We start from the raw sequence: 21,762 nt of genomic DNA, 5'->3' as shown, positions 1-21,762 counted from the left end.
CCAATTTTAATATATGTTTTATTGCAATCTCTAGTTTTTAACATTGTCATTTGAGGAACTGATTCTCATCTCCTCCGTTCCATTCTCCCCAAACAGGATTCCTACCAGACAGGAAATATTTCTTCTTTGAGGTCTAAATAGCACCTAACCATCTATTGCACTGGATAAATATTTAATGAAAATTGAATATTTCCTCTGTGGTGGATCAATGTCTCCTGTTGATCCCTGAGGAAAGCTTTTTCTTTTTATGTTATATAGTGGGCTAAGAAATTTGTTTTCCTATGTATTTTTATTGATGCAAAATTCACTTCCGTGATAGAAGAACTCATCCCCTTAGGTTTTAGTTGCATTCTTTCCTGAGTATATACATACAATTTGAGTATTTTTGTCATTTGTAATCCTTGCATACTGCTTTCATAATAAGTATTATTTTATTATTATTATTATTTTCTAAGGTTTGCATAATATTGGCTTTCAAATTTTTATATCAAAACAAGTTTATCATTTAGTTACATTTTCCATAACCTTTTTCAAGTACCCTTGTTTAAATCTAAGCTTCATTAATCTGGTAACAAGCAGTAAAATTCATTGCTGATTGGGTTGGTTTGAGGAATTTGTGATATTTGAGAATCTTAAAATGAAAATAATTTAGTAATATGATATTAGGATATTTGCGGTATATTTTTAATGGAAAAAGCATAACTTTAATTGATAAATGTCTCCAAAAACAGAAGTAGTTCTTTCTGTTCATTTGACAAAAATTTGCATTCTTTGTGTTATTAATTATCAAGCATCTACTTACTTTTCCTATTATTAATTTTTCTTAGCTATTATCAGGTATAAATGAAATTCATTTGTCCTTGCCCAGGGAACGTCTAAATTTGTGAAGGCAGTGAGATTACATAGAAATTTTCTTCTTAAAAAAATTACAGTCATTACAGTGGAGTCATTAGGTACAAATTATTAATAGGGAATTTATCTGAATTAATTAAAAAATAAAAAGTCCTCTCATTTAAATAAAACTAAAAAATGAACAGGAGAAAAAGTAATATATATATGCTGTTTCTAATCTAGGAAGCAAAGTTAAATTATCTATAAAATAAAAAGTCATTCCTTGTGGCAAAAAAAATCCAACATTATTGTTTTACTGTTTTACACTTTTAGGACCTGGATTTCAACTTAGATAACTTATTGAAATTAGTGCTTATTTTACTGTGAAGGCAGTTACAGTACGTATTTGATAACATGGACAAGAATAAATCAGTTGAGTCATAGTGGTCTGGTATCTGTTTTTAGGTCTTTTTGACCCAGAAGTCTGTGACCTGTGAAATCTCCACTTTTATTTTTTTTATTTGTTAAGATGTTTTACAGTGCTGGGTTTTAAATTTAGATGAATACCACACTGCGGAGTTGGCTAGTGTTGCCCAAAACAAAGGATAATCAGAGTATGAATTGGGAAAGAAGTTCGGATTACAGTAAATGTATGTGAGAAAAGACTGTATAGTTGAAAAAGTTTCTTTTCTTCGAAAGTTGCCACAAAAAGAACTTGCAGTTTAACCTGATATTTGCAATGCTCTGATATAACTGAGCAGCATTCTTTTTTGTGAAATCATTGCTAAGAAAATGTACACAAATCTTGAATGCACAGATTGTTGTTGCATCTGATTAGAAGGGGTGTATGAATTATTTGAAAGGTACAGCAGATCCAAGGCTGCACAAATGAAAGTGGAGACTTGCGGGGAGGGTTCGAGTTAGGGAAGGGAAGCTTCCTAGACATTACAGCTCTGTCCTGAAGCCAAATGGGAGATAAATCACCACTGGTCACCTCTCTTCTTATTGAAATGGTTCAGCCCTGGGGTTTAACTGAAGGACTAACAGGGTTTTGAAGTGCAAATAGGATGGTGAAGGGTAAACCCTTTTAGGGTTTCATTTTGATGGATTTTTTTCCTGTGTGGATTTCTGGCACTAACTGTGATCTGGAAAGGGCCCTTAAGAAGGAAAAGTGCTGTTTTGTTTTTGATCAATCAGGCAATAGAACTTTCCACAGGGGTATACTTTTCCTGCATGCATATTGATCCCATTGTGTTTAAAAACTAGATAATTTAATTGGGTCCCTTTTTTTTTCTTTGAGCTTTCTGAAGCAGGGGACTGTCATTTCAAGGTCACATCTCCAAATATGGATGACAAACTTTGAGCATGTTGAAGGATGTGATAATTTTGGATTAATAATTTTTGGAATATCGCTTAGACCAGTATGTCTTAAATAAAGTCTTCTAGTTAAAAGTGAAGCCTGTATTAGAATAAGTATTTTGCATAAAGATACACATTTAATAATTATTTAGTCATTTCTCATTGTAGTGTATAATTGCACACATTCATTTAATTATTTTGTATGCATTATATTATGCTAGCCTTGAAAACTGAAGTGCTAAATTTTTGAAATATTATAGTTTTTTGTAGAGATTTACTGAAATGTTTGAGGAAATAATGGAAACAATAAAATGTTTAAATAGGGCTGTGTTGATTTATCATTGAACCTCCTCTCTTCAAATTACCTAATGTAAGAAAAATAGACATATTTTAAAATGTATGTTTTTAGAAAATGCAAGAGAAGTCATGAGTAACTCTAAAGAAAAATGAGTATAGCATGACTTAAGGGCTGATTGTGTAAAAATGTTTGCATTCTTACCAATTCAATGCTATTATAATCACTTATGTTTTTTGCTTAGAAATATTATTGATGTAACTTTCTTTGAGGATTTTAGTCCTTTGAGTAACACAAACATTTCACTCATTTCTTTTTTAGAGACCAGTTATCTAGGGGCAACAGAAGTTTTCTCCTATGTTGCTTGCTATCTAGCCCATGAGAATGGGCTGCTAATCTCCATAATTGACATTGATCACACTATGCTCTTAATTGACCTCTAGGCTGCTTTCTGTTTGTACAGTCTTCAAACTTTCTCTTATATCATATTTATCTGAATGGTAGAGCTATATTTCTTACTGCACTAGGATGATTTTAAGTGAAGTGTTCTAACAACCATCATAAAAGCCAAAAATCCTAGAATGGCATCAAGCAGAACTTCATGTCATTAGTCTGCTGCTAGGAGATGCTAATAAGACCTTTCCTTTGTTAGATAGATCTGCAGCTCTTCCCAGAATCCTCTTGGTAACTGTCTCTTTAACCCAAGTTGGAGGTTGTCTGATAAATGAATGGTGAGGTGTTTTTTTTTAAATGTATGTAAGCTACATATACTGTTGTCATTGTGTCATGGTGCTTTCTAATTTCTAATGTGTTTTTGAAATTGCTGAGTCTGCACGTGTCTTTTACAGCAAACTGAGTCAGCATTTCTCAGTCTAGATATTGGTTTATGCAAACAAGAAGGGTCAGGCTTATGATTGTGGCATGGTAGGCTTCGCTTTCCTGAAACACATGTGTGAAAGAATTTCACTTTGAATATTGTGGAATAAGAGGAGATACTGGAGAGGCTTTTTTTCCCAAGAGCCTCTCTTGCCTCTTGGTGAGTGAATTGCCCCAATATAAAAGCATTGGGGGGTTAGGGGAATTGAGAGGAAAGTGAGTTACAGAGTGAAAAGGCAATCCACAAATAATCACTCTTTTCTGCCTTTGATTGTGTCAGATTTTTTGTGTGTGTGTGGCAATTGTTTTCTTTTTCACTTAGAAGAGGTTTATGGTCCGATGTCTGTTAAGTCAGCCCCCATCTTAAGGTTGCAGTTGTATTTCTCTCTGGAGTTCCTGGAGGTGATGTTATCTTTTGTTCACTCAGCATTGTGGTCAGCCCCGAGAGCATCTGTCACTTTAGGCATTCCAAGATGGATGGGTCTCCAGTGAACTGCTGGTTGAAGCAAATGGTGAAAATCAGAAAAGACAAGAGGTTACAGGGTTTGCAGAGGGGACAGACAATGAGGAAACACTGTTAGAAATCAAGAATAAGCTCTCAGCAATAGAGGAAGCAAGAACAAAGATGGATCAGATGTCATTTTGTAAACATCTTGGAGATCAGAATCCTTGGCTGACTCTCCTGATCCGAGGGAGCCCTGCATCATGGTAAACAGCTCTAGCTTGGATTAGCAAAATGTGCTTAGACATTAACAAAATTGTATCTGGGAAAAGTTTTAGGAAAAAACATAATACAAAATGTTCGTAGATGACTGCTTTGTGGCTTTGAAAAATTATCATTTTAAAAATTAAAATATTTTAAATTTTTCTATTTTACTTCTCTAATTTTCTTTTCTGTAATCAGCTGGGCAGTTTTGGCAAAGTTTTGTTACATGTCGCATCAGTAATATCTCTCATGTTTACTGGATTTTTTTTTTCTTTTTTTGCGGGAGAATCCTAAAAATTCTTTTAGGGAATAGGGCAGCTGGGGGTAGATTTTAAGTTATTTTAAGTAACTTCAACATATGTAAACAGGCTCTGAGCAAAGAAAAAAGTATAACTGTTACTAATTTTTTAGAACAAATTGAAGATTTGTATTACATTTAGATTTTAGTTCATTTTGTTGTCATAGGTAAAAATTTCTAATCTTGGCCGATACAAAGTCTTTACAGTGTAACACAAGGAACATGAAGGAGCTGGTTAAGAAGTAATACAAGGGAGTGGGAGTTGGGAAGGGACTTGTGATTGGAAAAATCATTTTGTCAAACTTTTTGGCACTCATGTATAAAAAAGACCCACAGGTTGAAAGGCAAAGAAATGAAGATGATTAGAAGCTTTAAACCATACAAACGGTGGAGTATCTTCCTTCTCTGTGCCTGTAAATAATGCATGGAGGAGTAAGAGTGACAACAAAGGATCAGGTCGTTTAAGAGAATGGGTGCAGCATGAATAGGGGTCTGTGGCCCAGGGCTAAAGGTCTTAGCTTTGAGTGTAATTAGAAGAAAATACAAAAATGTCATTACTAGCAGGTGAAGTGTACAGCACGTGGCCAAAAATTAGCAATTTTAGACTCTGAAGCTATTGGAATTGGATTACTGACCTTTTTTCAAAATCATTAAGGTCCTTGAGGAGTCATATACTTTCATTGGCAGTAATGTAGTTTGACCTTGCTGACCATATGGGCTAATCCTGGGTTTGGATGTAGGTAGCAGAGCTCCTGGCTTAGGAAAAGATGTCTCTTTCCGTGTATGGGGGCAAGGGGTAATACATCAGTTCGAAAATCTGGCTGTTGCATTTTAATGATTCTTTTGCCTGAAGACATTCTTCTGACAGTTAGAAGAGGTAAGGTAAATTATTTTATTTTAAAATATAATTTTTTCTCATTCAACAGAGTTGGTAAAAAATAAAATGGAAATTTGTTTAAAGAAAACTTAAGTTAATATTACCTCAGATATTTTAGTGCCTTAAATATTCAAATCAAAATTAGTATATTGTTAAAAAAAATCCTCTTTTGTTTTTTACTTAGACACATACAAAAAGCTAGAAATATTTCTAGATTTCATATAAAAATTCATGAGTTTTTATTTCACTCTATGCTTTATAACTGCATTTGTTATTTCATGTAATAATTTCTAATAGTCATAATTACATAGACTAGAGAATAATATGTATGTTATAATTTTCTGTAATTATAATTTTTAGTTCAATATCATCTAAGAGTTTACTACCCACATGACTAGGGAACTCTGCCTCTTTTTCCTTTTGTAAACTTTTCTTGGAAATTGTTAAAGGATTAACTTCAAAAAATATAAAAATAATTTAAATCAACATTATGGTTTTACATTTCTGATAGTTTATTGAGTAAATAGATTTTAACAAATATCATGAATTATGAAACTCTTAAACTCTTTAAGTAAATCATCTTACACTAATTTGATTCCTAAAGGTAATAATAGTTTGTGGACTTTTAAAATTATGGCAATACATATCACAAATATAGACTTGACAAATTTGTTTAACTTACAGTTGGTGGAGTAAATCTTAAGAATGATGTAAGTTATTTTTGACTGTAAATAGGATTATTTTTGGAGTATTTAGGAAGGAGAAATATGAATTTGTTAGCATTGATGTATTTGGGATTGCGTAGTAAGACTTGATCATTAATTTCTAATTGTGATGTTTATAGAATTGCAAATGCTTAGATGATTTTTTTTTAGAATATAACACGTCTGAGAATGAATTCGTGTTTTAAGTACATCTTTATTTTGTTTTTCACAGGTGCAAAAAAAATCTTTAAATAATTGAAATCTAGGCAGCAACCTTCCTGAAGAATTGACTGCCCAACCTAACCATGAACATGATTCAAACATGTTAATAAATAAACTAAGGTATTGTACAATTCTATATACCCTCTTGTAAAATTTTAAAGATCAGATTTGAAAAAGTTATATTTACAATGAAAATACAACTACTATATTTGATCCTTAAATTGATTTAGCAGATATTTCTATGGTTTGTTCTTTATATCTTGCCCATTTTATCTATCCCCCACAACAAAACATACTCGGCCACAAGTTCTCCCCTCTGTGATAACCTCTGTTTTCTATGTGCCTAAATTAAGAAAATAAGGATTCACAATTTGTTGATTGTGACTTTCACCTTTCAAACTCTTTAATGGAAAGGCTTCTAAATTACTGGCTTCGGCAGAAAAATCTAAACCATCTCTAGTAACCATATACGTTCAAAAATTCTTCCACATAGCACCATCCTCAGTTACATTACAAAGCTTTTATAAACTTTTTTCTACTTTTAGGCTTTTACTTTAGAAAATGAAAATGATGACATTAACTTACACAAGGAAAATCAGGAGTTTGCTAAGAGTGGAGGATTTACTGTTTTCAGTATGTCTTGCCTGTCTGAGAGGGGGCATAACCCAAGACGGTCCCTCTCCTTTTGGAGGTTACAATGTGCTTAAATAGCCTGGCATTTCCAAGGGAGGCCAAAGATCTTTTCCTCTTTTATGACCTGCTGTATCCTTTTGAGGCCAAAAAGAACAAGAGGGTCATTGCCACTTGAGCCTGGTCCTTGTTTGTTCCTTCATGGTGACCACGCAGATACTGAAGCCCAGTATTGGCTGTAACATTTGGGCCTGGAACATCTGGAAAACGCACCGAGAAAGAGAGCAGAGGAGGCAGAAGAAAGAGAACTGTTGCATTTTGTTTCACCAGGTGCTAGGAGGAAGCAACATTAGCCTTTTTGATATGGGAGGCGGATTCTGTGGGCCTCAGAGTAGAGTTAGGCTTCAACAATTGCAGAGGTCAAAGGACAGCTGAGTGGGGTCAGTGAGACACCATGGGGTGTATTTTGTTACTTAGTAAAAGAAGCAGCCTTCTAAAACCTGAAAGGATTCTCTTGAAAATCTCTGTTGTGAAAAGATTTTATGAGTCTCATGGCAGAAACCCCTGATTTATCTAAGGAATGCTTGCTTTTGTCTAATGGAGGGATAATCCTTACCAAATGTTGGCCACTACTGTAAAAGTCCGTATCAGTCTGAAAGAACAGTTAGGATTTGAAATGTCCTTTGCTTTCCAAAATGCTTATCATTTCAATGTTTCTGTTTTACTGAGGAGTTACACTGGCGAAATGTCCCGTTTCTTTTCCGGGAGTCACAGTGGAAGGAAGAAAGTAAGGGAAGGGTCGAGAGTGAATTGATGTGGATTTTAAAATTCGACAAGCTCTGAACCCACAAGCTAGATATTAGAAAGGCTTACTAAGAAGTTATCTTTGAGTTGATTTTAACTTAGCAAGGTAATGAATGGCACATGAAGTGCAGTGTTTCTTTTGTTTCCTTGTAGATAGCTGATAGCAGTATCAGTTGATGAATAATCTTAGACCTGGTGTTTCTTCCTGGATGTGTTTCTCATACAGTTTGTAGTAGCAAGAGGAAAACCAGTGTCAGCATCAAGACTAGTGATTAAGAAAAGCAATAATAAGAAATTTTCTCTTTGAAGAGAAATGAAGACAGGAAAAATCTGCATGACACTTTACCCCAGCCCATGACCTTGAGAGACCACTCACGTTATGTGATTGTGGACACCTCTGAAAGATGTTGGATGTGGACAGAAAGGTAGAGAAAGGAGGCTGTCAAAGAAATTTTACAGTGTTTTGATATTTCAGTTTTTATATTCATGGATATACACATGCAAGGATACTTTGAAAAGTTCATAGAAATGGCCAAAAATGCATACATAAGTTTTCAGAAAACATTTGTATAACTTTTGAAGACTCCTAGTAAGATAGAAACAAAGGAAGCATAGTTTGTAATCTTCCTATGAGAAGGAAAAAAAAATTAACGAGTATATTATAGACTTTGTTAAGTATTTTCTTATTCATAAGTTTACTATTTATAAACAAACATAATTATTAATATGTTTATTGTGTGTGGCTTTAAAAATATTTTTAATAATTTGCTCATATTAAAGAAACACATGCATAAATATAAGGCTTAGCATGCAATGTCATTGTTCTCTATCCTCAAGGTTAAAGCATCTTTCATCAACTAATTTAGAAACCTAAGTAAACTCACTGATAACTGCCTAGTGAAAACCCACAGCTTTTTAAGTAACATTGAAATTGTGGCAAAACTGACAAATACAATTAGCAATGTTAATAAATAAGAAGATGGGAAGACAGGGCCAATGACGTAGTGGAAGGGGGAAGAGAGCAGGAGTTAGCAAGTTTATAGAGATAGAACACTCACATTTGCTTTGGATTTGCAGTGCTGGTTCATTTAAACTAAGTCTCTTTCACCGTTCTCTGAATAACTTCAGAATTTATTGAGATGCATTTGTTCAACCCAAATTCACATGTGATTTTGAAAGGGCATGGCCATTTGGCTGTAGTATCTAAGAAAAACAATGAAAACTTCAAATTGTAAGGTATAATTTGACTTGCAGCACTTTTAAAAAGGCACTTTAAAAATATTAGTAAAATGCATAAGAATTTTTAGAAAGACTTATTTATTTATTTATTTATTTATTTATTTATTTATTTATTCTATTGAAAAGGCAGTTGTACAGAGAGGAGGAGAGACAGAGAGGAAGATCCTCCGTCCGATGATTCACTCCCCAAGTGAACGCAACGGCCTGTGCTGCTGTGCTGATCCGAAGCCAGGAGTCAGAAACTTCTTTCCAGGTCTCCCACACTGGTGCAGGGTACCAAGGCCTTGGGCTGTCCTCAACTGCTTTCCCAGGCCACAAGCAGGGAGCTGGATGGGCAGTGGAACAGCTGGGACTAGAACCGACACCCATATGGGATCCTGGCGTGTTTAAGGCGAGGACTTTAGCCGCTAAGCTATTGTGCCAGGCCCTGCATAAGAATTTCTTTACCCCTCTTTGAACCCTTATAGTTTATAATCAATAAGTATGTCTTGAAGGAGACTGTTTCTGGCTTTAGTAGGCCAAATTATTAAAAACAATCATCCCCCCGCCTCTAAAAAATACCTGAAGAATCTTTTAATATGTTATTATGAATGATGTTATCTGGTAAGTACTGACAGATCACTTTTCAAAATGACTTCTTAGGAAAATTACATGGAAGATGTAATTCAGAGAAATTAAATGAGTGTTCTATAAAAACAAAATATTTAGTTGTTTATTCCTTTCCCACTATTTGAAGTACTAAATGAAATTTGGAAGGTTAGAGTAGTAGTTTTTTTGTTTTGTTTTGTTTTGTTTTAAATCTGTTCTGTTTGATTTTTGCCTCTGGTGTTTTATGTAGATTTTTAATGATTGTTGTGACAAATCCATGGAAGTTTGTGCTATGAAACCACAGAGGCCCTGAACTGAGTGTGGCAGCCCTGATGGATGTGGTAGGCCACACTTTGGAAGCATTTCTTGTATTTAATGTTTTCTGTTCTGGATTATTGACTCTTCTGCCTGTTGAAATATTGGTCTCTGGTGACATGGTCGAGGTCACATGTTGCCTATTATTGTTTTGCTTCTTTGATCTTGCACGGGGATTGCCTTTGGTAATTACACTAGTTCCAAAGAGTCTTGACAAGATGTGTTTTTTGTTTATTTTACAGAAGAATTTCTGGCATTTTAGGGAAGAAAGTAAAGATTTCCAATAGTAATACATAACTCTTTGTTACAAATGATAGTGGAATTATACTTTATCTTGTAATTATGACAATTTTTAATAATTATTATGAAAATAATTGGTATATTCTTTGTCTATAAGGTATATTTCTAAACATGGTTAATTTAAGCATTGTCACTAGGGCTAGATTTTTATTTCAGGACCTAAATCTAGTCACCCAAATTTAAATATACGGAATTATTTATTTATGAAGCTTCCTCCATAAATTATAAAAATTATAATTGTAATATTTATAATTATATGAATATATAAATATTTAAAATTATGAATACAATTGTAAGTATATTGTTATGTTTATATTATAATTTTATATTATATAATATGATAAATATAAATAATTTTATAAATATAAAATTAAAATACATATTTTTTCTTTTTACCTATTTATATTTTTCTAAAGACTTTCAGCAAGGAGGATAAATAAAAAGTAAAATGCTGTTTTAGACACATGGTTGGCTTTGTGAATTTTTGGAATGTCTTGAGGAGAGTCCTGTTTAATGTATAATTGAGTAAGCCACACAAAATCTCAATCTATTCTCTTTTTTAAAACTCAATTGCAGTTTAAACAACCTCCCCAAACTCACGATCTAATAAGGGAGTTAGACAAATACCAGATTATCATTTAGAGTAACCGAAGTCAATATAAAAGAATTAATAAACTGCTAAAAAAAAGCACAGAAGAAAAAAACCTGTGAATATTTATTTGTTTTACATTCTGGATTATAAATGCTATGAGAACTTGCAACAAAACAAAAATAAAAACAAACTTTTTTTGTTTGGAAACCATTCATTATCACTCTCATGAGTCATTGATTTTAATAGACAAAGAGCATGGAGAATGTAATGTTAATAGCAAGTAATTTTCTTATCTAGAATCTCAAAGAATATTATTATAAGGGACAGTAGTAATCAATTCTATACACTCATCTTACAGATGAAGCACTTGAACTTGAGAAGTTGACTTGTTCAAGGTAATATCACTTAGGAAATCAGCCAGAACTCTTAGAAGTTAGGAAATCTTTTGTTCCTCTGTCATGGTATAGATTCTTTAGTTGTGCTGTCCAAAGTCATAGCTACTAGCTTCGTGTAGCTATTTAATTAAAAATAAAACTGAAAATTTGCATTCTTCAGTCACACTAGCTACATTTTAAGTGGTTGTGTCACATGGTTAATGGCTACTATATTGTACTATACAAATAGAGAACATTTCCAGTGTTTTCAGATAAGTCTGTTGGATAGCACTGCTCTTTGGATCAAAGGTCATCCCATGGTGTGTACTTGTGATTGTTAAACTTTTTCAAGAAATGAGTTATGTCCAGTGCTAAGTAGCTTTTGGAACATTTACATTGATGGTCGTCTGTTCCTGGAACAATGTCCCGGGATCTGTTGTAGTGCCCAGTAAGTACAATGAAAGGGTTTATCTTACTTTTCTTATTATCCTCATTGTAGTGTAATGCTAAAACAAAAGCAAAAGCCGAGTGTCTTTACTCCTAACATATTGTACATGCTTACCCTGTGACAGGCACAATTCTAAGCATTTCATATGCATACAATCACAGAAACCTGAGCTTGGGAATATGCCCGTTTTACACTTAAGAATTAAGTAGCTTGCTTCCTATCTTACAAGAAGCAATGGGGACAGAATGTGAACCAAAATTGTCTGATTACAGAGCCAAAGTATTTAAGCACTGCAGTAGGCTGACCGTGTGGATGATTATTGAAAGGGTGGAAAGTGAATGACAAAAGGGTAACAAACTAGAAAGTTACACAAAGTTGTTTTTTAGTGCTATCACTGGTTCAGGGTCAGTAAACTGTGCCTTGAAGTATTATACCTCACATCAAACGTAACTGCACATACATTCACCAGTAGGACTTGACACCTTCATTCAGCTTTTTCTGTTTTAAGCAGCATGTGTTAGAGAGAAAGCATGAACTTCAGAGTCTGAATGAGTCCTACCTGCACTGTTTGTGAAGTGAACGACCTTGGCTTATTGCGGAACTTAGGTCTCCTAGGATGCTAGTTCCCCTTTGCGTGTGCCCCTCATTCTGACACTGTGCATTTCCCTGTGCTTTTGTTTAATTTGTTCCCTGACCCTCCAAATTGACATTGCTCTAGACATTTGACTAGGTTCATTACACTGCTTGGCAGGAATGCCTCCAGGTGGTAGGTGTCTTTTGTATTGTCTTCTGGAGAAGTCATGCCAGATCACTGCCTCAGATTCACTGGCACTAAGCTCAGCAGTGGATTCCAGAAGTGACAGCCAGATCTCTGCTGTAAAATTCCCCATCAGCTTTTCATCTAACGGCCTTACTTACTACCATTGCCTGCATGGGTTTTTTAGGGGTTTCAAAGTGGTAATTTTATACTTCTCATTCTTTACTAGAAAAATAAAATCCTTCACCATAACCAGACTGTTTAGTTAATTTTAAGTACAAGAAAAGCAGGGGAAATGTTTACTTCTGTTTCTGTCTTTTAATGTTCAATTGAGTGCTTTGTTTCGGTGTTAAGCTCACTATTTTTCCTCCTAGAGTAGCAAAATCGAGTTGTAAGTTTTTCTCTCTAAATATACATCAGCCAATTGCATTTATTCTCTTTTATGTTCAGTTTCTTTGGTCCTTGGGAGCCCTTTATGTGAATTTTATGTATTTTGACCTGATTCATTAGTTCCATACAGTTCAGTGCTTCTCCTTTACATTTTCAAGAGAAAAGAAGAAAAATTGAGAGGCAGAGAGAAAGAATCAGAGAGAAAAAAACTTCCATCTGTTGAATCAATCACCAGAAATCCACACTGATGGAGACTGGTCAGGCCTGAAGCCCAAAGCCTAGAACTCAATTCAGGTCCTCCATCTGGGTGGTAGGAAACCATGACTTGGGCTATCATTGCTGCCTCCATTAGTGGAAAGCTGAAATCACTCCACTGCGGGACTTGGGCATCTTTTGTTTCTTATTTTTGAGTTTTTATTTTATTTGAAAAGCAGAGTGAGAGATACAGAGACATTTCCTATCTACCACCAGTTCCCTCCCCAAATGGCTACAACTCTTGTTGCTTGTACAAGCCAAAGCCAGGAGGCTGAAACTCCATCCACATCTCCCATGCACGTCTCTTTGGCAGGAGCCCCAAGTGTTGGGCCATTTCCTGTTGCATTCCCAAGCACATTAACAGGAAGCAGGATCAGAAGTGGAGCAGTGTGGACTCAGTGCTTAAACCAACTGCACCAAAACAGTGGCTCCTCTAAACAGACATCTTAACCAGAATCATAACCACTGGTTAAACACTTTCTCCAGAAAAGGAGAATTGAGAAGCCGTGAAAGTGTTAGCAGGCACCAAGATGTATTTCCCAAGCTACTCTTTTCTTCGTTTCTCCAGTGCCCCTTCCTAAAATCAGTAGAAAGGGAAGCTGCTTGTTGTATACCCAAAATCCAAAAGGGAAGAGGCTAAAGCAGAAAAGTACCAGGCACAATGTCATGGAGATTCATAGTTGGTTAGTCTGCATTTTGAGCAATTAATTAGTGGTGCAGAAAGAACTCATAGTTTTTATTGTTCTCCTTCTTCGGTACCTTAAATGTCCACTAATATCTCAGAGATCTGTCGTGCCATAATGAAATTTAATAGTTTGTCCTTTCATAACTTCACAATTAAAAAAAATGGAAAAGCAATGTTGTGTAGTCTCATAAATCTGATGTTGAATTCTTAAAATGCCAAAGTTTATTATGTAATTCATGAGACTGCCTTCTTATTGTATTTGATTTATCTCGTAAAAAGTATTTTCCCGTCTTCTCCCTGAAGTGAGATTTATTTACAATGACTTTCAGTTAGGTATTATACCATTTCTGGTCTGAAAGTTTTGGAAGTTCAAAGGAAAAAGGAGGATGGAATTTTTGGAGGATAATACCAGCAATTTCAGTGACCCTAAGCATTACAGTATATCATATTTAGAACATATTATTATTACACTGAAAAGACTTTGAGCCCCACCCAGCACTGGACCATCAAGGGCAGAACTCCATAGTCAGCACTAAAGAAGTCTGGGATTAGTCCTATAATTCTTTAGATTATCATTATTTTTAAGTGCTCTGTTGTTTTTATTTTATTTATTCAGCTGCTAACATTTTACTCTACCAAGTATGAGCACAGAATGAGTACTTTCCCATATCTTCATCTATGTTTGCAGAATTGTATCTCCTAAGATGGTGAATTTCCATTCTCATGTTTATACTGATATTTTTTAATTCAGTGAAATGTGTACCTGCCTTGTTTTATTAAACTGTAAGAGGAAGAGATTGAGATTTTGTGATTTTTCCAAGTATCATTGGGACCTCCTTATTCAACTAAAACAATATCTTTGAGAATGTAGCCTTTTGAGACTTGGAACGATAAAAGAAAGATAATTTGTTGGAATGGTGAAGGATTAAAAATATGCAGGATTTCCAGGCATTTTGTACTGTGGGTAAAGTCCATCTTTGAAGTTCTTTTGTTCACAAATAACTCAGTGCTGCTTCCTGGTAGCTCTCGCCGTTAGCAAAGAAGAATTGGCTACTAGGTTAAAAAAAAAAAAAAAAAAAAAAAGATTTATTTGAAAATCAGAGTTAAAGAGAGAGAGGAAGTGAGAGGCAGAGATATGCCATCTGTTATTCACTCCCCAGTTGCCCACAACAGCCAATGCTGAGCCAGGCTGAAGCTAAGAGCCAGGAGCTTCATCCAGGTCCCCTACATGGGTGGCAGGGGCCCAGATACTTGGCCCATCTTCTGCTGCTTTTCCCAAGCTATTAGCAGGGACTTGGCTTGGAAGTAGAGCAGCTGGGTCACATACAGACCCTGTGTGGGATACCAGCATGGTTGCTTTACCAAGTATAACACTGACCCCAGCTATTGGATATTGACTTTTAAATATAAACCAGTGGCACAGCATATTTCTCTTCTGGTTCCCACTCTGTTTTTGTCACTATAAAAATCAGTTGCCTTGGGCCCTGCGGTGTGGCCTAGCAGCTAAAGTCCTCGCCTTGGACTCCCCGGGATCCCATATGGGCGCCGGTTCTAATCCCAGCAGCTCCACTTCCCATCCAGCTCCCTGCTTGTGGCCTGGGAAAGCAGTCGAGGACGGCCCAATGCATTGGGACCCTGCACCCGTGTGAGAGACCTGGAAGAGGTTCCTGGTTCCTGGCTTCGGATCGGCACGCACCGGCCGTTGCAGCTTACTTGGGGAGTGAATCATCGGATGGAAGATCTTCCTCTCTGTCTCTCCTCCTCTCTGTGTATCTGACTTTGTAATAAAGCAAATAAATCTTAAAAAATAAATAAATAAAAAATCAGTTGCCTTTCAGCTTTAGAAAATGTAAATGCTTATGGTGGTACTGGTGGAGAATCTTAAGACTTAGCAGAAAACCTGGTGTTTCAGGAAATTTTCATTTTGGCATATGTTGATTATCCCCTATTTACAACTTTTAATTGGATATTATATATTTTGGATGTATTTTTTTAAATTTATTTATATTTGAAAGGTAAATGTATATAGAAAGATGGAGACACACACACACACACACACACACACACACACACAGACACACACACAGAGATATCTATGATCCACTGGCTCATTTTCAAAATGAGTGCAAAGCCTAGAGCTGGGTTGATCCTAAGTAAGGAGCCAGGAGTTTCTTCTGGGTCTTCCATGTGGGTGCAGGGGTCCAAAGACTTGAGCCATCCTCAGCAATTTCACAGACCATAAGCAGGGATCTGACTAGGAAATGGAGCAACCAGACTAGAACTGCTGCCCGTATGGGATACCAGCACTCTGGGCAGAGGCTTAGCCTACCATGTCATGGCACCAGCCCCTTTTTAAGGGTGTATACATTTATATGAAAGGAATTTAGTATTTTTAAAAGATTTGTTTATTTGTTTATTGGAAAGTCAAATTTGCACAGAGGAAAAACAGAAAAATCTGTCTGCCGATTCACTCCCCAAGTAGTCACAATAGCTGAAACTAGGTTGATCCAAAGCCGGAGGCCAAGAGCTTCTTCCAAGTCTCCCACGCAGGTGCAGGGTCCCAAGGCTTTGGGCCATCCTCTACTGTTTTCCGGGCCACAAGTATGGAGCTAGATGGGAAGTAAAGCAGCTGGGACACGAACTGGTGCTCATATGGGATCCCAGTGCATGTAAGGCAAGGACTTCAGCCACTAGACCACTGTGCTGGGCCCTGCAATTCAGTAGTTTAGATCCATGACATTTAGTTTTCTATTTCCTATTAGGAGAAGGTTGCCAAATAAGATTCAGAATTCTGATTTCCTCCAAATCATACAAATATCTCATACGTTTTGACAAACTCAGCCTCAATGGTTGAAAGCAATATAGCAAAACTGCTCACGGCTACCAGGAATCATAGTGGACCTTGAAGCCGCACAGAGGGCACCAGATCTCCTGTGGATCCCAAGAATGTCAGTCGAAGACTTGCGAGAAGGGCTGTGCTGGACTGTCACTTTCTCTGCTCACGTATTGGTTCCCTGGGTCATGGCTCTGTTTCCTGATGAGCCCGCTCCAGGGAGTTCCTGGAGTCTATCAGAACTGACTTTCCCAGCTGGAATGTTTACACTCTACTTGATGAGAGAAGTAGGCTAAGATACTCTGAAAATTACTTGTCCCGAAATGCGATTTACCCATGCTGAGCTTTTACAGTGACAGGGCAGGACTAGTCACCAGGGACCAGGTACTGGCTTCATCACTTACTAGAGGAGTGGTAGGGAAAGAGGTGACTACTGCTTTCTCTGTTGATTACATGAGTTAAAACTCAGCTTCGTGGGGATGACATTTCTCAGGATGGAGGTTACAGTTGGTTCAGTATCTAACCATTACTGACAGGTGGCAAACCCAGTATTTTCCTCACATATTTGTTGTTGTTGTTTCTCTAGCCTTTATTTATGTATTTATTTTAAAATTATTTATTTGAAAGAGTGACAGAGAGAATCTTCTGTCTGCTGGTTCACTCCCTTGACTGCAATAGCTTTAAGCCAGGTAAAGGCCAGGAGCCAGGAAATCCATCAAGGCCTGCCACATGGGTGGTAAGAAAATAAGCACTTGATCTGTTATCTGCTACTTCCTAAATACAGTAGCAGGAACTGGATCAGAAGCCTCGTAGCTGGAACCTGAACTGGCATACTGATGTGGAGTGCAAGCATCCCAGGTGGTGACTTAACATGCCGTGCCGTATGCTCACTCCTATTCTTTTTTTTTCTCAAGGATTTGTTAATTTTTATTTGAAATAAAGAGTTACAGAGAGAGGATAAACTGAAAGAGAGAGCTTCCATCTGCTGGTTCACTCCCCAAATGGCTGCAATGACCAGAGCTAGGCCCATCTGAATACAAGAGCCAAAAGCTTCTTCTGGGTCTCCCAAAGGTTGACTTTGGATGCAGGGGCCCAAAGACTTGGGCCGTCCTCCACTGCTCTCCCAAGGTGTCATCAGGAAGCTGAATTGAAACTGGAGTAGCCAGGACTCTAACTGGCGTTCAAATGGGATAGTGGCACTACAGATGGAGGCTTAACTTGAGACTGCACCAGACTCTTGTTTCGTAGCCTTTGAAATGGAAGGAAATCATACCTACTCTAAAATATTGAGCATTAGATAAAATACTTTTTATGAAATTGTTAGTAGACAAGCCCAATAGCGCTCAAATTTTTAATCTTTGATCCATTGATTCACTCCCCAAGTGGCCACAGTGGCCAGAGCTGAGCTGCTCTGGAACCAGGAGCCAAGGAGCTTCTTCCAGGTCTCCCACACAGGTGCAGGGTCCCAAGGCTTTGGGCCATCCTTGACTGCTTTCCCAGGCCACAGGCAGGAAACTGAATGGGAAGTGGAGCGCCTAGGATTAGAACTAGGGCCCATATGGTCTCCCAAGTATATGCAAGGCAAAAACTTTAGCCACAAGGCTACCACACTGAGCCTATAATATATTTTTTTAATGAGTGAATTATTTAAGTGGCTAAAATCTTACTTGGAGAAATGTCAACTATTGTAAAGTTTCACCCATATACTTCCAACAAGGAATCTTTTTTCCTTTGTTTCTTCTCTAAAGTAGTAGAGCTTACTAGAGAGTAGAACTTGGGTATTTACTCTAAGACCACAAACAGAACTGAGATGGCGTATGGTTAGCCCACCATTTTTAAGATTTGGTTCTCTTGTTAACCAGGTTAGACTTCATGACTGACAGATTAGTTTTGATTTACTGTTGGAGAACCTTTTCTGAACACGTTAATTACTGTTTGATTCTTAGATACAAGAACCTTTCGTGAACCTTTTTCTTAATTGGTTTTTTTTTTTTTTTTTACTTAAAATGCAGAATTACAGATAGAGATCTTCCACTTCACTTTCCAAATGGTCAGGAGCTTGGAGCTTTATCCTGACCTCCAAGTAGGTGCAGAGCCCCAAGCATTTGGGCTCTCCTCTACTGCTTTCTCATGCACGTTATCTGGGAGCTGCCTGGATTGGAAGCAGATTAGCCAGGATTTGAACCAACACCCATATGGGATGTCAGTGTTGAGGATGGTAACTAAATGTGCTATGCCACAGCGCCAGCCCCTCATGGAGCCTTTTTATAATGGATTTGGATTATAAGAAACAAAGTACAGGTGATATATTAACATGTATGTTAACAAGAAATATATGTATTTCATTTAGTTCATATTGCAACAAGTTGCATGGATATTCTCTGTAGTAGCTGTGCAGGTACTCTGCAGACATATAAGCTCTAATCACCAACTTTCTCCTTTGTCTCCTTTTTCTTTGGGGTGGGCGGCTGTAGACCATGGGGAATTCATATGCTGGGCAACTGAAATCTGCTCGATTCGAGGAAGCTCTCCACAACTCCATAGAAGCCTCACTCAGATGTAGCAGTGTGGTACCACGGCCAATTTTTTCCCAGCTATACCTGGACCCTGACCAGCATCCTTTCTCATCTGCAGGTAAGTTTCTCATCCCACGTGTATGTCTAGACACATTAAAAAAGAAATGAGGATTTCAAATCATGAAATCTCTGAGATAATTTGGCCAACCAATGTTTAAAAAAAAATGCTGATCTCTCCTTCCTCAGATTTGTCTTTTAGAAGTGTGAATTTTTCTCATTATTTTTCCCATTAGCACCTTTTTATGAAATTCACTATGATTTATATGCTTACCCAGATGTCAAACCCAAGGTGGAGGAGCTGGATAAGGATTTGGTACATCGCTACACCCAAAATGGAAGTCTGGATTTCTCTAACAATCTAACAGTCAATGAAATGGAAGATGATGAAGATGATGAAGAAATGTCTGATTCAAACAGCCCGCCAATTCCCTATTCACAAAAACCTGCCCCAGAAGGATCTTGCACTACAGATGGTGGGTTTCAGTTTTGTTTTTTCTTTGCTATTTTTTCCTCTTAAACCATCCAATTTCCAATCATCCCCTGTGATGCTCAAGGCTGGTAACTTGTAATTATGGGAAAGAATGAGAAGAGACTGTTTTCACTCCTATTATCTCCTGTGACTGACTTCACAGCAGGTGTCTGAAAAAAAGATAAGAATCACCACTGGGTTTTACAGAGGGAGAGACTGAGTTTTACAGTTGAATGGCTCTTCTGAGATATGACAAAGGCCAAGTCCGGACACAGGCCAAGGTTTTTCCAGGACTCTGTGCACTTCTCCCAGGAGGTATGCTACTTAGCTCCTCTCTTGGGAATTACTGTTCCCTCTTCCTCCTTTCTATTCCACCGTACCCCAAACACACCAGGCCATGGGTTTTCATACCTTTATTTAATTGAGCAATAAGCTTATCTATCACTTAACAAGCTAAAGGCTGAAATAGCGCTTCACTATCACTCTATTATGATTGAAATGTTACGTGGGAGAATTAAACAGAACAAGATCAAGCATTTTAGAGGTTAATTTTGAACTATAGAATTTTACACTAAAAAAGAGGGGAAGAGGTCCTCCTGACTGTAGTTTTGTTGTTGTTGTTGTTGTTTTACTTTGCCTTTTGCAGTGTCTGGCATTGAAATTATTTATACCCAGGTATGGAAGGATGTTTAGTATCCACCACACAGTGATCTAGGGATTTCTTCAACTTGAAAACATGAGAACATGAGACGCATATAGGGAAGATAATAGTTATTACAAAAATAAAGGAAGTGCAGTTGTTCAACAAATAAAAAGCTTTCCCACCCATGCATGGAATTTAAATTCCGAGACAATCTGAAAACACTAAGGTTCATGTATGAGCTACTTTAGTTTCTTGTGCTAAATGCTCCTTAGTTCCACTGTAATTCGCCTGGTAAGGGGATATTTAAACAAAGAAGCTTATAATTTGATGGTTTGCAGTTTGTATATGATTCTCTTGATTTGGCTTTCTACCAGTCTTCTTTACGAAACAGGGCAACAGCTCTGAAGTTTTCCCCATAAAAGTGTCAGTGAAACAGGGCAATATAAGGCATGGACTTGTTTCAGCATACCACCTTTTCTTCATGGGAAATTCTTTATTTACCTAAGGCTTAAAGGAAGGTAAAGCTATTTTTAGAGGTGATTTAGATAAGCAGATACTTAACACCTGATGGGCTGCAGGGGGTTACCATTCAAATGTAAATTTTGGTTGCTAATTTCTTATGTAAATTATTGGAATAGTGTAGGTTCATTTCCCGCTGTGAGGCTGTTGATTGTTTTTAGGGTGAAGGGCGGCCAAATTTTCTGGCTCCAAACGGTGCTTTGATTACTTTGGTTTGTGTTTACAGCTGTTTCAGTAAACTCACCCTGCCCCCTTTGGGTTTACTCTGTAACCTTCAAGTTGGAGATAATTGGGGAATGTAAATCCGTTTCTGTGAAGTGGAAACGCTGGCTGTTTTTCTAAGGAAATGCAGATCAAGTTTATAAAGAAGGTCCCTCTACTATTACTCCTTTAAAAAAAATTAAATAATTTGCTCTGTGAGAGCCCTGTTTTTAGAGCAACATTTCAGACCTCTTAAAAAAAAAAACCCACTTGGTGAAGTGAGTTTGTCAAAAAACCTGCTTACCTGTTTGTAAGTTCCTGTCTTTCTTTGCTTGTGTACAGTAAACAGACTTAGATACTTCTTAGGGTATTGTTAGCCAGAACTAGTAGCCTGGAAAATAATCATTGTTTCAGAATTATTTCAGATGTACTTCAAAATTAGTCTGTAGGTGAGTACCAGTTTCATTTAGTTCTAGTTGCGATTTAATATTTGATCTTATTAGATTAGTAACCTGATGTATTTCTAATAGTGGGGAAAATAATACCACCCGCTACACTGGATATTTGAATCTTAGAAAGTCTTGAGGCATAATCACTTTTATAGATTCTTTAGCTGTTCACTCTTAACACATATATACAGCTTTTATTTTTTTTTTCTTAACTAAACATTGCTCTTTGCATAGTTTATTTTTTGCTGGGGAATCCCCGATGATATACTTTGTATGTAGTTAGCTGATCTGAATCCCAGTTTTATACAAGTTAGGAGCAAAGTCAGTAAATAGATATTTACTTTATGTGAAAGACCAGACCCTCAGCAGATTCCTCCCTCACTCTTTTCAGAATAATCAGGAACTGAATTTAGGAACTTCCTGATTTTACAACCTGTTTGACCCTGTTCCTAAACCTGGCCTTGCCTTTCATGTTCTCTTACTCTGTCTTCTCTTTTTCTTTCTTTCCTGTTTTGATTAAAGGGTTT

At 36.8% G+C, this 21,762-nt stretch overlaps 1 protein-coding gene across 5 annotated transcripts in view; it reads left to right on the top strand.

Moving 5' to 3' along the window:
- The first annotated feature begins 6,183 nt into the window (after positions 1–6,183).
- GREB1L (GREB1 like retinoic acid receptor coactivator) overlaps positions 6,184–21,762 on the top strand; it is a 124,106-nt gene continuing 108,527 nt past the window's right edge. For all 5 annotated transcript variants that reach the window (XM_058677093.1, XM_058677092.1, XM_058677094.1 and 2 more), the window contains exons 1-3: positions 6,184–6,288; positions 18,853–19,012; positions 19,230–19,427. In XM_058677093.1, coding sequence (XP_058533076.1) covers positions 18,856–19,012; positions 19,230–19,427 — 355 coding nt within the window. In that variant the 5' untranslated portion in view covers positions 6,184–6,288; positions 18,853–18,855. The remainder of the gene's footprint in view (positions 6,289–18,852; positions 19,013–19,229; positions 19,428–21,762) is intronic.

Source organism: Ochotona princeps, chromosome 18 (assembly GCF_030435755.1).
Source record: "Ochotona princeps isolate mOchPri1 chromosome 18, mOchPri1.hap1, whole genome shotgun sequence".
Classification (NCBI taxonomy): Eukaryota; Metazoa; Chordata; class Mammalia; order Lagomorpha; family Ochotonidae; genus Ochotona; species Ochotona princeps.
Note: the sequence above shows the minus strand (reverse complement) of the source record. Positions and strands in the feature narration are given on the sequence as shown.